The 17455-nt window shown below is 37.2% G+C and overlaps 1 protein-coding gene across 1 annotated transcript; it reads right to left on the bottom strand.

The window, feature by feature from the left end:
* Positions 1-8117: 8117 nt before the first annotated feature.
* LOC128123767 (olfactory receptor 5B2-like) lies at positions 8118-9041 on the bottom strand. The gene has a single exon (XM_052760077.1). It carries the CDS (start codon positions 9039-9041, stop codon positions 8118-8120), a length of 924 nt encoding a protein of 307 aa, XP_052616037.1.
* Positions 9042-17455: the final 8414 nt, after the last annotated feature.

Here is a 17455-nt window from a genome sequence, read left to right as displayed (position 1 = left end):
TCTCTCTGCCTTCCTGTTCTTTCTTTTCTCCTCTCTGTTAGTCCCACCTATACTTCCTGCCTAGCCACTGGCCAATCAGTGTTTTATTTATTGACCAATCAGAGCAACACATTTGCCATACAGAACATCCCACAGCAGAATAGTTGTATTTCTTTGGAAATGGCTCCTTTTATCATTGCAGTGGTTGTTAGGCTAGCATTTTCCTGAGCTATTACGGTTTTCACTCTAGTACCTTTCAAAGCACCTACAGAGCTAGGTTAAATGGCAAATTTAGCTATGTACAATAAGATGATGGTTAAGTCTAACCATGTTAGAATATCTCCCTATAAACATGTTAATCTGAATAGGTTTCAGAAAAAGATTTTCAGGAATGCTAAAAAATAAACAGGTTAAAAAAAACCTATGCCTTGTGTGGTGATATTTTATTTGTGCTGAAATGTGGTGATATTTTATTTGTATGTTAATAAATAAAGTTTGCCTGGAGATCAGAGGAAATAGCAAGCCATTAACACAAAAGTCAGGCAGTGGTAGCACATGCGGGTCTCTGTGTGTTCAACGCCACACTAGGGAACAGAGCCAAGCATGGTGACACATGCCTTTCATCCCAGTACCAACCATAGAGACCTGGAGGTCTGTACAGACAGGCAGTGACAAGGAAATGAGGAAGCTGGGTTAAGAGCCAATGAGAGGGCAGAACAGCAAGGCATAAAGGCATGGGTAGACAGGAAGTGACTCACTTTTGGGAGCTGCAGAGCCGGTGAGATAAGGTTTGTTTGTGGCTCTCACTATTCCTCTGATCTCTAAGGCTTTCACCCTTATATTTTTTTATTTAATATTTTTTATTTAATAAGACCATTTAGAAATTCATCTACAGCCCTGTTTTAAAATAACAACAACATGTAAGACACTATTTTCTCAGGAAAGAGAAATAATGGAGGCAAAGTCTTAGTCTTAAAATTAGTATTGGGATCACCACAGTAAAATTCATTGTTATACATAGTCTCATAGCCTCTGTTCCCATGTCAATCACAGTGAACCAACACACTGGATCACATTACCTAGGGAGTAGATGGATATCTTCAATCCCACTGCCCTAATATCAGCACTACATTTACCAAAACTTTATTTGCTGGACAATAAGATGGAGAAGTAGGCAAATGTTACCTTGAAAATTAGAGAAAGATTTGTGCTAATCTAATATTGAGTGAATATTGATGGTTCCAATGCCCAGAATACTGACAGTTCATGAACTGGCCACTAAATTCATTGTGCTATGAAGCTGGTGGCAGAATATGACTTGGCCCAAGTCAGACAGCCTTTTTTTTTTCTGGTCAGCATCATTTGTGTTTTGTAGAAAAACTATTAGGGAGAATCCTCTATCCATGCTGTCCAGGGAAGCAGGAAGGCTAACTGCAGATCTTTATCATCTCTCCCATCTCTTCTTCAAATACAACCCCCCAGTCTTACCACCAACTCTGTAGCAGACCACCTGGGGCCTCCCCCTCCTCTCTGCCACCATCTCCAACAGATCACACAACACTTCTCCTCCAGGCTTCCTTCCCATTCATCCTGTTATTCCAACCCCAAACTCCAAAAGCATTCCCCAGGAACCCACCAGCCAAGCCTGCCAGCAAAGCAGATAGGTGAGCTAAAGATCTTCATTCTGCCTCCTCTTCTCCACATCAGATTTCTCAGTCTCATTCCCAGTTCTGTAGCAGACAACCTGTTATGGCTTCTTCTCACCTTCTGTCCCAATTTCTAGTAGACTAAGCAGATCCTGGTGGAACACCCTGCCTTCCTTCCTCCAGTGGGCCCCTTAGCCCTCCCTCCTAGCCCATCCGCATACCTAAGTGTCAGATTCTAATACATAGTAACCACGTTTTATCCAGAACCTCCAGTGGCTACACCTGGGCAGGATCCTAGAAGAAGATCTACCAGGTACCACAAGATCCCTACCCGACAACACCCTCCCAAGAAGCAGAGAGGGCAACAGAAACCAATGAACAACACACACCCAACAAAGACAAGATCAGATATCAGCATCTAAAATTACAGTCATCCCCAACTCAGATGCCTAGATGCCAGCCATAAAAAATTCAATATGTCTTCACCAAAGCCTAGCAACCTACCACAATAGGCTCAATATAACATAGATTAAGGACAAGACAAAGACCTTGAAATAGCATTTATGACTATGATAGAAATCCTTAAAGAGTAATCAATAAATCCCTTAAAGAAACCTATAAAAACACACAGTAGCAGGAAATAAAAAAAATAGTTAAAGACCTGAAAGTGGAAATGGAATCAATAAAGCAAACAAAAACTGAAGGAAATCTGGAAATGAAAACTTTAGGAACTTAAACAAGAACCTCAGAGGCAAGCCTCATCACAATACAAGAGAAGGAAGAGAAAAATCTCAGGCACTGAAGATACATTAGAAGAACTGAGTACGTTGATCAAAGAAAATGTCAATTCTAAAAAACTCCTGGCACAAAACATTCAGGAAATCTGAGACACTATGGAAAGACCAAATCTACAAATAATAGGAATAGAGGAAGGAGATGAAATCTAGGTCAAAGGCCCAGAAAATATTTTCAACAAAATCATAGAAGAAAATTTCCCTATCCTAGAGAAGGAGATACTCACCAAGGTATAAGAAGCATACGAAACACCAAATAGACTGGATCAGAAAAGAAATTCTGTCAACACATAATAATCATAACATTAAATGTACAGAACACAAAAAGAATATCAAAAGCTGCAGGGGAAAAGATCAAATATCATATTAAGGCAGAATCATTAGAATAACATCTAACTTCTTCTTTTTTTTTTTGGTTTTTCGAGACAGGGTTTCTTTGTGTAGCTTTGTGCCTTTCCTGGAACTTGCTTTGTAGACCAGGCTGGCCTCGAACTCACAGAGATCCACCTGCCTCTGCCTCCCGAGTGCTGGGATTAAAGGCGTGCGCCACCACCGCCCGGCAACATCTAACTTCTAAATGGAGACTCTAAAGGTCAGAAAGACCTGGACAGATGTTCTGCAGACACTAAGATATCACAGATACAAACCCAGATTACTATAGCTAGCAAAACTTTAATTCACAATAGATGGAGAAAATAAGAGCTACATATTCATCCAGACCTACAGAAGGCACTAGAAGGAAAACTTTAATCTAAGGAGGTTAACACACCCCCAAAACAAAAGGAATTGATAATCTTGGATCAGCAAATAAAAAGAGGGGAAACATACACACACACACACACACACACACACACCACCACCATCACCACCACCACCACCACCACCACCACCACCACTACCACCACCACCAAAACAATGCTTACTGATAATTTTCAACAACAATGATCTCAATTCCCCAATAAAAAGACTAACAGAATGAGTTGAAAAAAGAATCCATCTTTCTGCTACATCCATGAAACACATCTTAACATCAAGGATAGACATCACCTCAGGCTAATAGAATGGAAAAAGATATTCTAATAATGAACCTAAGAGCAATCTGGTATGGCCATTTAGCATTTGAAAATATAAACTTCAAACCAAAACTAATCAGCATAGGCAGGGAAGGATACTCATCAAAGGAAAAATCTACCAAGAGGACATTTCCGTTCTTAACATCTATGCCCCAAACACAAGGGCACTCATGTCTGTAAAAGAAAGACTTCTACAGCTTAAATTACATATTAACCCTCACACACAGATAGTGATAGACTCTAATACTCCATTCTCATCAATGGACAGGTCATCCAGACAAAAACTAAACAGAGAAATACTGGAGCTAACAGATGTTATAAACCAAATAGATGATACCAGGGTCTGACATCATTGAAAGATACACACACACACACACACACACACACACACACACACACACACACACACACACTATATATATATATATATATCTTGGCTGTGGCTAGAGTGTCTGTGAGTACCTGAATGCATGGATAAACACTGCAAAACACTTCTCTGGGTAGCTTTGTGTAGCAGGGTGTAATGAGAGCCTCAATGGTCTATATATACCAATTTATTAAGGGGTTCTATGGGGAAAGCACACTCACTGATACAGGATAAGATAAATCCAGTTTCAGAGTTCTTGGAAAGATGGGGACCAATCACGTGCTGCTTCACACTGCCTGATCTGGTCTTCACCACCCAAGAGAGCTTGATCCCTTTTCTCCTCCTTTTTAAGAGGTCATGTAGTAGAAGCACTGCCTCTATCAAGCCAGATAGCCCAAGGTCATGGGCAGAGCAAACTCCCACTATAGCAGAGTGCTTCATGATGTCTTGTTAAATTTTAACTGCACTTACACCTTTATATCCTTGATCCTGTAGTAGATGATGACATGTAAATTACTGAGACACTCTAAAGACATCTTTCCTATTGTTCCAGGCCAGAACATCTAATCTAACTTGGTGTGTGTGTGTGTGTGTGTGTGTGTGTGTGTGTGTGTGTGTGTGTGTGTGTGTGTGTGATATGTTTGCCTGTGTGGAAGACTGATGATAACCTTGGGTGTTAGTATTCACTTTCCACCTTGTTTGTGACAGTGTCTCTTGTCTGCCATGCTATACACCAGGATACCTGGCCAGTGGCCTTCTAAGGATTTTCCTGTCTCCAAGTCCTATTTTGCTGTAGGAGTGATGGGATTACAGATACTTTGCAGTGGTTCTGGGAACCCCAATTCATGTCTCCATGCTTGTGCAGCAAGTATTTTACTGACGAAACTAGCTCCCTGGCCCCCAAATTCTACTTAATGGTACTAAATCTCTTCTTTTACTGCACTGTACTTGGGGCTAACTTTCCACACTCTTCTGGTCATATGAGAAGTTTTTCAAATCTTTCTGTTTTGCTTCTAGTTCTTACTGCAAATATGGTTTTTAAAAAAAGTAGCTGGTAATACCCATCTACATACTAAATGCTTCCCTGCTCTGAAATTTCCTCACCCAGGTTTATTAGTCTGTCACCTTTAAATTCAGCCTTACACTAAGTCTCAGAAGATGAACAAAATGTAGATTCACTCTTTGTCAGAGTATAACATAAATAATGACAAATCCAGTTCCAGATAGAGTCCTCTTTTCCACCTGAAACCTCATGATCACTGCCTTTATTGTTTGTGGTTCTATTGATGCTTTTATCTCAGCTCCCACTATAATTGTCCATTATGCTCTGTAACATTCTCAGGCACCTCTAGCTTTCCTCTCTAAGCCTTTCTAAACTATTCCTATAAATTAGTTGTTAATATTTCTGAACTACATTGTCAGAAATAGTCATAGCAATGATTCCCTTTTCTAATGTTTCTTGTGCTTGTCTCAAAACAACAGGAGGAAAAAACTACTAAGGCAGAGGAAATATTTCTTAGGCTTATGATCAGTGCTATAGTCCACACTATTTGTAATTCATTGCTTCTGTGGGTGTGGTGAGGCTGAATATCACACTGAAGGGAGTAATGGAGTAAAGGTGCTCACTCATGGTCATCCAGAAGCAACATCAGGCTTTGGAAATTATAGAGCTCTTTGAAGACAAAAAAATAAAAGCATGCACACTGTACTTTATATCAATATATTGAGTGCAACTTTTAGAATCACTTCAGTTAATTGTGCCATTTGTGGTTTTGTTATAATTTCTAAAGAACAACTGAATATGAATCCTTTAAATAATTTCATATTTAGCATTTCCTTACAAATTATAAGCTATCACTTATATTGGATCCATTCCTTGCCACTTAATGGTCTGTTGCTTCCTAGTAGAGTTATGGGGAGATTTGAAATGAACTACTTTATAATGTAATACCAGAAAATTACTTTAAAAGCGAGGAGAGTGAGAAGAGAGTGACAGCATAGGAAATGTGTTTCTGTATAGCAGAAATTTAGCAGTGTCTCTTTAAATGTACTAAATATCACATTATTCATAAATCAACATCACAACCAATGACCCAAATGTTTATCAAGTTGGACTAACTAAACTAAAGATCAATTATTTTATTCTTTCAATTTAAAATTATTTTTTGAGAATCTAAGAAATCTATTTCAAGTATGATAATCAAGTGAAAAACAGTTACATTTCTGCTCTTGTGAATTTTATATTCTATTTGGAAAGATAAATTAAAAACAAGAATAAAACAAGAAGCAAGAGAGTGATACAGGAGAATGGGACAGTGTAGGTAGCCTTTGGAGAATAGTTGGCTCATAAAAAGTGTCAAAGAGGATCTATGCGAGAGCAGCAAGTGAAGCAAAGATTTGGATGAAATGAGAACACTCCTTACAAAATGTAAAGGAAATGAACAAGATTGATTGATGTAAGAAAGAAGAAAATCAAAGAGGAAAAAGATTGGGAGAATGACAAAAGAACTTACTTAAAAACAAGTGGCCATCATGAAAGTTTTCAAAGCACTTTCTTAAAGAAAATTGTACCTCATAATTTCTCAGCTTGATTCAAATGCCATTTGCCAATGCCTAACAATATATGAATACATTACAATATTTCAATTGGCCCTTCATTTTCTTGTGCTTTTATTTTACCTTTTGAAATTTCAGGTTTAAATGTGCCATGGTTATAAAAAAAAATGACATAATCCAGCAGAAATGTTAATTCATAGGAAATTTCAGAATTCTTCATCTGTGAATGTTAAAGAAAATACATGTAATATCATTTAATTTTGATTATGTTTTTAACTCAAGACTCTATGCCAACATAGAGAGAAACAAATATTATTCAAATGTTACATTTTTATAAATCAATTGAGAGATTTGATTATAAACACTGTATTAGTTACTTTTCTATGATGTGATAAAATACAAATCAGCAAAATCAGCTTATGGAACAAAAAGTTTATTTGGGATTGTGGCTTCAGAGGGATAAGAGTCCATCATGACAGTGGGCATGCAACAAGAGGCAGGCATGGTGGAAGGAGCTGGGGGGGTGAAAGATCATATCTTCAATCACAAACATTAAGTAGAGAGAAAATTGGAAATGGGGCAAGGGTACGAACACTCAAGTTGCCAAGTCATGTACTTCATCTAGCAAGACTCTACTACCTAAACTTCCTCAAGCATGGACACCAACTGGGGACCAAGTGTTCAAATAGGTGAGTCCTTATGAGACATTTCTCATTCAGAACATCATACTTACTAAATGTCCTTGTAGTTTCCAGAGTTCTCCTGAGTCAATTGGATATAATATACATGAACAAATAAGAGGATATTTATTGTGACTATTGACTCATGTGATTTGGAGGTTAGGATGTATCTTGATATCATGTCTTCAAGTTTGAGAAGAATAGAAGCCGGTGATTAATGCAATCTTAGTTCAGAAGCCTGAGAAAAAGGGTACAACATGTGGCTGGTGTAAGTCTTGAAGGTCAAAGTCTAAACAGTCAGGACCAGATCATCAATTTTGATGTCTAAGTGTGAGAAGATATGAATTCTCAGTGCAAACGGGGAGCAGGGCAAGGACAGAGAAGAAGAAAGAGAGAGAAAGGCATAAAGGAAGAGGGAGAGAGAGGGGTTTATGTACTTCTTTGAGCTCTAAGACATGAGATCATGCCTAGCTACATAGATGAGAGGCTGTCTTGGTTTCTAAATTAACTGCTACTAACGCTAGAGTCTTGAACTCTTGGAAATATGATCACAGATACACCATTAATCCAGGCAGGTAAACACATAAAATTAAGCACCACAAATAGTCACATTATGTATATAATTCCATAAAATTTACCACATTCATGTGCATATCATGAACACTTTCATGTACTTCTTCTGTCTATAGTATTTATCTTTAAATTGCTTTATATGTTTTTGCAATGAGCTGTAGTAGGAAAAATACAAGTATTTAAGTGATATAACAGTATTATTAATGAGATTTTTGCAAATCTTAAGCTATCTTATATCATTCAAGTATACAATTTTGTTTAAACTACTTTTAAGAGTTTTGAAGAAGTAAGGATATTATTTCATCTACTTGAATTTGATGTAGACATCAACTCTAATTCCATACATGAAGGATATCTGAGAAGAATGAAGCTGGGAATTGTGTAATTCACAAAGTTAAATTAAAATCCTAAAATTTTTTCCCTTCAGCTAATGAATGAATTCTTCACCTTTATGAATATAGTATTGACTTTAAGAATGCATTCTTGACCTCCTTGTTCCTCAGGCTGTAGACCAGAGGGTTCAGCATAGGAATGACCATGGTGTAGAACACAGATGTAACTTTGTCTGTGTCCATGGTATGACTGGAGCTGGGCTGTAAATACATGAAGATGACAGTCCCATAGAAAATAGACACTGCAGTGAAGTGGGAGGCACAGGTGGATATAGCCTTTCGATGTCCTACAGCTGAGTGCATCTTTAAGATGGTGACAAAAATTAACATGTAAGATGTCCAGATAACTATGAGAGCAAAAAAGATATTGAAACTCTCAATGTAAAGAAGAACCAGTTCCCTAAATTGATTATCAAAACAAGTGAGAGCCATGACTGCTGGAACATCACAGAAAAAATGGTGGATCACATTGGACTTACAAAAGGAAAGAGTGAATATGTCCACAATATGGATGGAGGCATTCATGAAACTGATGACATAAGAGCCAATAATCAGCCATGTATACACATCTTTAGTCATGGTGCTAGCATAGTGTAGGGGCTTACATACTGCTGCATAGCGATCATAGGCCATTGAAGCCAACAGGTAATTCTCCACAGTAGCAAAGCCTGCAAAGAAGAACATCTGAGCAGCACAGTCATTGTAGGAAATGACTTTGTCTCCTACAAGAAGTTCAGTCATGACAGTGGGGGTGACAGCTGAAGAGTAACAAAAATCCACCAGAGAAAGATTACCAAGGAAAATATACATGGGCATGTGAAGCCGAGAGTCCAAGAGAATCAGTAGGATCATCCCCAGGTTCCCCAACAGGGTGATGGTGTAGATGAGGAGGAAGGTGATAAACAGGGGAAGCTGCAGGCCTGGGACATCAGTGAGTCCCAATAGGAGGAACTCTGTCACTTCGGTCCTGTTCTCCATCATTGTTGTCTTATAATCATTAGGTTCTCTGTAGCAGTGGGAAAAGAGGGTCATGATGATTTGAAGATTCCATTGAACTTGAAAAATGCAAACTATATTTAAAAAAGTTTAATATAGATTTTTACTCAATATATTTTGATCATATTCTTTCCCCTTGTCTCAGCTCCTACCAGATCCTTCCCACCCCTCTACCTACCCCAATTTGTACTTCTACATTCTATGAAACTAGCATAGACTTTAAAACTAGCTTGAGTGAATTAATTATACACATGTCATATTGAAGGACTCTTAATGGAATACAAAATTTAAAATTTTTATATATTTGTTGAGATGCAAATTAATAAATTCATGAGTATGAATTTTATGGATAATTCTGTCAGCTAATCCACTTTCCCTTATTTTAGCAAAACCTAACATTTCCTTGTCACTCACCTGTCAAGAACTACTATTGACTCTTTGAATATGTCACTTCTCTATTTTCTCTCAATAATATGTTTTATTTTGTTCTTCAAGTCATGATAATTATGAAATTAAATATGCTGACTAATTTATATTTATACAAACATTGAGTAGGACTCTCAGTTATAGACCATTCCAAGTTTTAACCCTTTGCTTCTGAGGATTTAGCTCTGAATTTTCTTAGGCAAAATTGAATTTAGCTCACCTCATTGACTTCTTTTGCTAAAACACAGCAAAATTTTTGAGTTTCACAATGAACTACAAGTTATTGACTACACAGTAATTTCATCTCATTTGCCACGTATTTCCTCATCTTTGGAGGTAAAATAAGAAAACAAACAAAATCTGGAAAATGAAATCATTCCCTTTTCAATATTAACAATGTCCAAAAAGAATCAACAAGTTCTGAACTGCCTTTTAATTTTTCCTCATAGCTTCATGCTTGTTTACATTTAGCACATATATATGCTAATGAAAAAATATATATTTCCATGAATATTATGAAAACCCTAAACATTCCAGAGGGTTGAAGATGGGTTTATGTGATACACCATAGTATATATACTCTGGGTAGCCAATGTAATGGTAAGTAGAGTGGGAGGATGCTCAGCCTGCATAGGCAGTTCTGAACAATATTACGCCATCAAATTTATCAGACTTAGAGATGAGGTTCCTGGGAGAGATAAAGACCTATCGTATCTGGTCCTAGCCTAACTTCCATGAACATCTTATTTAGTTCAACTTGAAGACAACAATGATGGCTACTTTCAGGTACTATTGGGAGAAATAAATATACATCAAAGACAATAAATTATGGCTGTTAACCACAGTCTATCAAGTAATAACTATCTTGTTATTGTCAGTGTGAGATGATGGTCTTTAAGTTTGATTAATGAAGGTGTATGCCACATTTAGGATTCTAACCACAAGAATTCTGTAAGCTTCACTCTCTTAACTTTCCTTTTGTTCAATACTGGGTCCACCAAGATGATCTTGGTTCTCCTGTGCTCCTTAGAGCATCCTTATTCTTTACCTACAACTGTCATCATATACCCAGTAATTCCAGGTCATTTTTCATTTCTAATTAAAAAAATTTATACTATTGTATTTATTTTAGTTTTTCTACAACAGCATGTCAAAGTACTTTTCAAATTAAAAACAAAGATAAGCATAATTGTATCTCTAGAAATAGTGCTTCTCAATTCCAGTGACAGCTCTCTTCTCTTACTTTACAAAATACAAGCATGACCATTACATTTTCTCCACATTATGATTCTGCTTGAAAAAAGAGACCACAAATTTGAAAGAGAGCAAGAGAGGTATATGGGAGGATTTGGAGGGAGGAAAGGGAAAGAGAAAATCATGTAATTATATTATAACCTCAAAAAAATGCCATAAGTAATAAAAAAAGAAAAATAGCCTGACTTGGGATGCTATTTTCCTTATGAATTTTTTATATAATACAAATGTCAATATATAACTTGTATTGGACCCTTTGTTGAAATGAGACCCTTTATTGAAGATTAGTCTCAACGTCCCAGAAGTAAGCCTGGCTTTAGGTGTGTCTGGACTGAGGATGCCGACCATGTTTCTGGGCTCCATTTCAGTGGTCAGCATTTCCCAAAAGTCTGCTTCATCTCAGACCTGCTGCCTCTTGCTGCAGAAGGTACTGAATAGTCAGGTCATTATAAAAACAAAAATTTCCTTAGAAACAATAGTTTAGTTGGGATAAAAGAGCCCATTTTTAAATTAAATCTCATGTTTTCTCATATTACTTTCCTGGCAAAATCCAATCATTGAGACCAAGTTTGATTATTTTCAGTTTATGTGCCACTTGTTGTGACTTCACAGATTTCTTTTGGTGGCAATTTCCATATTGGAAAATATTTTATTTGACTGTTTTTGTGAAATAACACTATTTATCTCTTTTTCTTTTTATTTATTCTTCTTCCATACTATATGTCCCAACTGCATCCCTCACAACCCTGCCCCCCTCAATCCACCTACTTAGCTCCCCTCTCCCTCAGATCCACTGCTCCTCTGCATCCACTCAGAAAAGAGCAGGCCTCCCAGGGATATCAACTGAACACAGTATAACAAGACACAATAAGACTAGGTGCAAACCCTCGTATCAAGGCTGGATGAGGCAACCTAATCTTAAAATAAATGATCACCTTAGCTACTTGAGGTGATAGACAAGACTTAGCAAATATCACAAGGGATTTATATATGAATGGGATGTCTGTGATTGTTCAAATATGGAAGAGAATTGTTACACTTTATCAACAAGAAAGCTGAATATTTGAGAAATGTGATGTTCTAAAATTACACAAACTGCTTGAGGAAAAAAAGTTCTTGAGAATCAGCATGAGATAGAGAGAATAAGGATTGAATTGTAGGTTAAAGCATAATTCATTTTTAGGAAACTTTTCATATTTCAAGACAGATAATTTCACTCTTTGGGCATTTGTGTTTGTAACTTTCACTGAGATGCAATTATACACAGATGTGATAAAGTCACCACTTAACCAATTGAAGTGTTATCTATCTTATTATTTGTTTATCATTTTTGGGATAGAATCATCTTGTCTAACAAATCACCAAGTCTCTGTAGTGAACATTTACAAATACTTCAGACTCACATTTGTTGGGTCATCCACTTAGAGCAGTTTTGAAAACATCTTTTTATTTTCAAGGAACTCAGAGCAGGTACATACAGCCCTCTGCTTCTACATGGGTTAAACTTCTCACTTTAATGTTTTTGCAACATAGATACTTACGATATTTCTATAAAAGAAAGAACATTCATCATACAGTAGTCAGTACAGAATCATGAAACCATGTGTGGAATGTTGCATAAGTAGTCTGAGGTGCTCTCTCTCAGCTAGTGGTCAAAGGTTCCAACCTCAGTAAGGGGGGAAAAATGAGTAAAATCATATTTACACGAACCAAGTTCCAAATCTGTCATTCATTTTTTTCTGTGCCCTTGCAAGAGTCACCTACTTCTTTCATATTTATAAAATCAACATAATAAAATCACATCTCAGATCTAATTTCCTAGTTGTTTCTATAAATGACAAATCACAGAGATAGATCTCTTGGAGAGGTTATCATTTGAAGATCATTAAATGTGACTTTTATCTTTGGCTATTTACCTTAATTATGATTGAAGGCTTTTAGCAAATCCTCAGGTAAAAGTGACTACCATTCAAAGGACTAAATGACATTCAATGTGTGTCCTTTTTACAATGAGATTCTGTGGAGTCTGGCTGGTGGTTCTGGAACAGAGGTTTGGAGGGAGTTTTGTTGACTTGGAGATCTCTGGAGACGTTCCTTCTGAGAATATCTGAAGTTCTTCATCCTGCCTTCTTAGGAAAGAAACAATTATTAGTCTGTGGGGATCAAGCTGGTTATGACTTTTTATAAAGTGAATTCATTTTCACTGACAAATGTTAAAAACAGGAATTGAGCATATTATTGTGGTGTGGTACTATGAGATGTTTCTGTACACACATACATTGTGTTAGGTCAAAACTCATGTTAAACATGTGTATTTTCTGAAATATTTATAATTTCTTCATGGTGAAGACTTTGGAAATCCTTCTTTTAAAAGTCCTAGCTTTTAAAAACACACAGCATTTTTTTATATATAGTCTCTTTACTGTTCAATGTCCTCTTGCTCCTATCTGGTTGTAAATTAGTACCAATTGCCATTTTAGGTTTCCAAATATAAATAAAGCTTAAACAAAAATCAAACTTTTTTTATTTTATTTTACAATACAATTCGGCTCTACACACCAGCCACGGATTCACTTGTTCTCCCCCCTCCCGCCTTTCTCCCTTTGTCCCCAGCCCACCCCCCATTCCCATCTCCTCCAGGGCAATTGACTAGACACACATTTAAGCCGGCACCTATAACTAAGCAGGTTAATATCATATGAAAACTACATCAGTTTAAGTTAAGGTTTGGCATTATGTTTCTAGGGACTGGGGAGATGGATCAGGCAGGAAAGTGCTTGCATCACAAGTATTAGGGCCTAAGTTTGTATCCTCAGTATCTCCATAAAAAGTGATGCATGCACGGTGACCCACAACTGGACAATATGCAGAGACTGAGAACCTTCAGAGCACTCTATCCTAAATGAGATGGCTTCACCAAACCTCTCACCTCGGGGCTCAGGGATGTAAGTGGAAGAAGAGGTAGAAAGATTGTGAGAGCCAGAGGTGGAAACAGTGTCTTCCACACACAACAGGACTCACGCACATACGGAGACTGGCAGCACCCACAGGGTCTGCACAGGTTCAAGCCAGATGGAGTCTCAGCTCCCAGCACTGAAGGGGAGAAGTGGACAGAGGGTTCTACTCCTAAACAAGAAGCTATTCATAATTGATATCCACAGGCAAAGGAAAAATTAGTTTCCCCCATGGATTCTCATTGGTATATCAACTATACTCCAGGGCAGGCCCCATGTTCAAGAGTAGTTTGCCAACACAAAATGAACTCAATTATTACTTTTGTGTGTGGCCTTTCTGTTTAATTTTTTGACATGTTTTGTTTTTATTGTTTTTATATTTTCATTTTTTTCTGAGAGGAGAGAGGGAGAGAGAGAGAGAGAAAGAGCGAGAGAAGAAAATGAGAGAGAGAGAGAGAGAGAGAGAGAGAGAGAGAGAGAGAGAACACAAAGTTGGATCAGTAGGGAGAAGAGTAAGATCTGGGAGGAGTAGGAGAAATAAAAAAATAAACGAAATACATTGTATGAAAAAAATTTAGAAAAAGATTAAATTGCTGCTTTAAAGCATTCCAAAACTGAGATTAAAATAATACTTATTACAAATTTTAAACATGTGACCCAAAGATTTTGAGTATTTGTATATTTATTAACTTACAACATTAATACATTATTGATAACAATAAAATTCTTGGTAATTGATAATTATAATAAATGTAATGTTTTGATGTGTATTACTCAAATATAACTAATTTTTCTTATCTCCATGGGTTTTTTTTGTTGTTTTTTGAGACAGGGTTTCTCTGTGTAGTTTTGGTGCCTGTCCTGGGTCTTACTCTGTAGTCCAGGATGGCCTCAAACTCACAGAGATCTGCTTGGCTCTGCCTCCCGCCCCCCCCCCCCCCCAGGGCTGGGATTAAAGGCATGTGTCACCATTGCCCTGCCATCCATATTTTTTTCTATTAAAATTATCTTATAAGCATATTAGTTTTATGTAATGCCTCAGCAATAATGGGCGTCTACCTTCCAAAGCAAGGGCTTCTACAAAGACATTTACTTAAAAATCTTAAAGATTTTTATTGAGAATTCCACACATGCAGAATATTATTTGATCCAATCCACTCTGATTCCCTTCTTTCCAATTCTTCCCCTATCCTCCTATCACCTTCTCTCTAAATTCATAAGCCCTCCCTTTTAAACCAATTGAGTTTGCTTAATACTGACTGGTATATGCATGAGTGTAGGGCTATCTACTTGAACTAGAAGGGTAGTCGTTTAAGGTTACATTCCTGAAAGAAACTCAAACAGTCATATTGCCAAAAGCTACTTAGCTATGGGTGGGTTTAAATGATCACCTCCTCCATTCAAGCTGGGGTTTGGTTGGTTTGATCTTGTATATGCAGTCACATTGCTATGAGATTATATGTATACCAGCTCTGTCATATTCAGTAAATACTATTTTGCTACAGACTTCCCCTACTTCTGGCTTTTATAGTTTTTCTACTCCTTTTCTGTTATGACCTTGGGGCTTTGGGGGTAGTGCCTATGACACAGATCTTCCACCTATAGCTAAGCATTCCATAGACTCTTATTATTGGCATGTTGTTCAATTTTTTTATCCCTGAATTAATCATCATCTACTGTCATAAGAGGCTTTAATGAGGGTTGAGCTATGCACCAATTTGTGGCTATAAAAATAAGACCTTAGTGGGAAGATCAATAGTATGTTCATTAAGCACAATAATAGAATTGAGTTTCCCCCTAGGGCTTATGACCTAGCCAGTCATGTTTCCTTGACCCAGTTAATGGTACAAGGCACAAATTTTGTCTTGTGAAGTGTGATTTAGAATCACCCAAAAAGGTGACTGGTTACTTTAACAACAATCATATCATTGTTGTCCCAGTGGACCTGTCTTTTCTGTCCAGTTACTATTGTTGCTTGGGGTCACAACTTGGCAAGACTATTGAATACTTTTCTCCCCCAGTAGCATAAAAACATCTTCCAGACCTATGAAAGCTAGTGAGTAGAGATGAAGCTTCTAGTTTGACACCAGCTTGATTTCTCTATGTCATATGCTTTAAGTATCGAGTATCTACAGTAATAGGATCTTAGCACAAAGTTATAAAAAGTAACCAAGAGTAATTGAAACAGCCTGATAATGTTTAGGGTACCTGTATGATCCCAGTGACCAACCACTGGGAACTAAAATAATCTTTACCATGGTGACAGACATGGATCTATTTGTAATCTTTTACATATTGACATCCAGTTATGCCAGCACCATTTGTTGAAGACACTTTCTTTTTTCCACTGTATAGTTTTGGCTTCTTTGTCAAAAATCAGGTGTTCATATGTATGTAGATTAATGTCAGGGTCTTCAATTCGATTCCATTGGTCTTTATGTCGGTTTTTATACCAGTACCAAGCTGTCTTTATTACTATAGCTTTATAGTAGAGTTTGAGGTCAGGGATGGTGATGCCTCCAGAGGCTGCTTTATTATTCAGGATTCTTTCAGCTATCCTGGGTCGATATCTGTCACCATGCACAAAACTCAAGTCCAAGTGGATCAAAGACCTCAACATAAATCCAGTTACACTAAACTTAATAGAAGAGAAATTAGGAAGTACACTTGAACGCATTGGCACAAGAGATCACTTCTTAAATATAACACCAGCAGCACAGACACTGAGCACAACAATTAATAAATGGGACCTCTTGAAACTGAGAAACTTTTGTAGGGCAAAAGACACAGTCAATAAGACAAAAAGACAGACTACAGAATGGGAAAAGACCTTTACCAACCCCACATCTGACAGAGGACTGATCTCAACAGTATATAAAGAACTCAAGAAACTAGACATCAAAATACTGAACAATCCAATTAAAAAATGGGCTACAGAGCTAAACAGAGAATTCTCAAAAGAAGAATCACAAATGGCTGAAAGACATTTAAAGAAATGCTCAACAAACTTAATCATCAGAGAAATGCAAATCAAAACGACTCTGAGATACCACCTTACACCTGTCAGAATGGCAATAATCAAAAACACTAATGACAGTCAATGTTGGAGAGGATGCAAAGTAAAGGGAACACTCCTCCACTGTTGGTGGGAATGCAAACTTGTACAACCACTGTGGAAATCAGTATGGCAGTTTCTCAGAAAACTGGGAATCGATCTACCTTAAGACCCAGCCATACCACTCTTGGGCATATGCCCAAGGAATGCTCAATCATACCACAAAGATACATGCTCAACTATGTTAATAGCAGCACTATTTGTAATAGCCAGAACCTGGAAACAACCTAGATGCCCTTCAACTGAAGAATGGATTAAGAAAATGTGGTACATATACACAATGGAGTACTACTCAGCAGAGAAAAACAATGACATCATGAGGTTTGCAGGCAAATGGATGGAACTAGAAAATATCATCCTGAGTGAGGTAACCCAAACCCAGAAGGACAAACATGGTATGTACTCACTCATAAGTAGATTCTAGATGTAAAGCAAAGAACAATCAGACTGCAACCCACAGAACCAGGGAGGCTATATAGCAGGGGGGATCCTAGGATGACTGTTGCTTATAATAAATTTTAGTTTTACTCAGTTACTGGGCAAGCCTCAATGAAACATTTCACTTTTAGGATAAGAATTTATACTGTATCAAGCTGATAATAGAAAAATAAATAAATTAATTAAAAATAATCTATACCTAGTGTTGGGGT

Source organism: Peromyscus californicus, unplaced genomic scaffold, assembly GCF_007827085.1.
Source record: "Peromyscus californicus insignis strain IS unplaced genomic scaffold, ASM782708v3 Scaffold_4__1_contigs__length_199733344, whole genome shotgun sequence".
NCBI classification, from domain to species: domain Eukaryota; kingdom Metazoa; phylum Chordata; class Mammalia; order Rodentia; family Cricetidae; genus Peromyscus; species Peromyscus californicus.
The sequence above is the reverse complement of the archived record's forward strand: the minus strand, read 5'-3'. Positions and strand labels throughout refer to the sequence as shown.

What these genes read in the sequence shown, in the direction of transcription:
- LOC128123767 (XM_052760077.1), bottom strand. Translation starts at nt 9,041, where the DNA reads ATGATGGAGAACAGGACCGAAGTGACAGAGTTCCTCCTATTGGGACTC.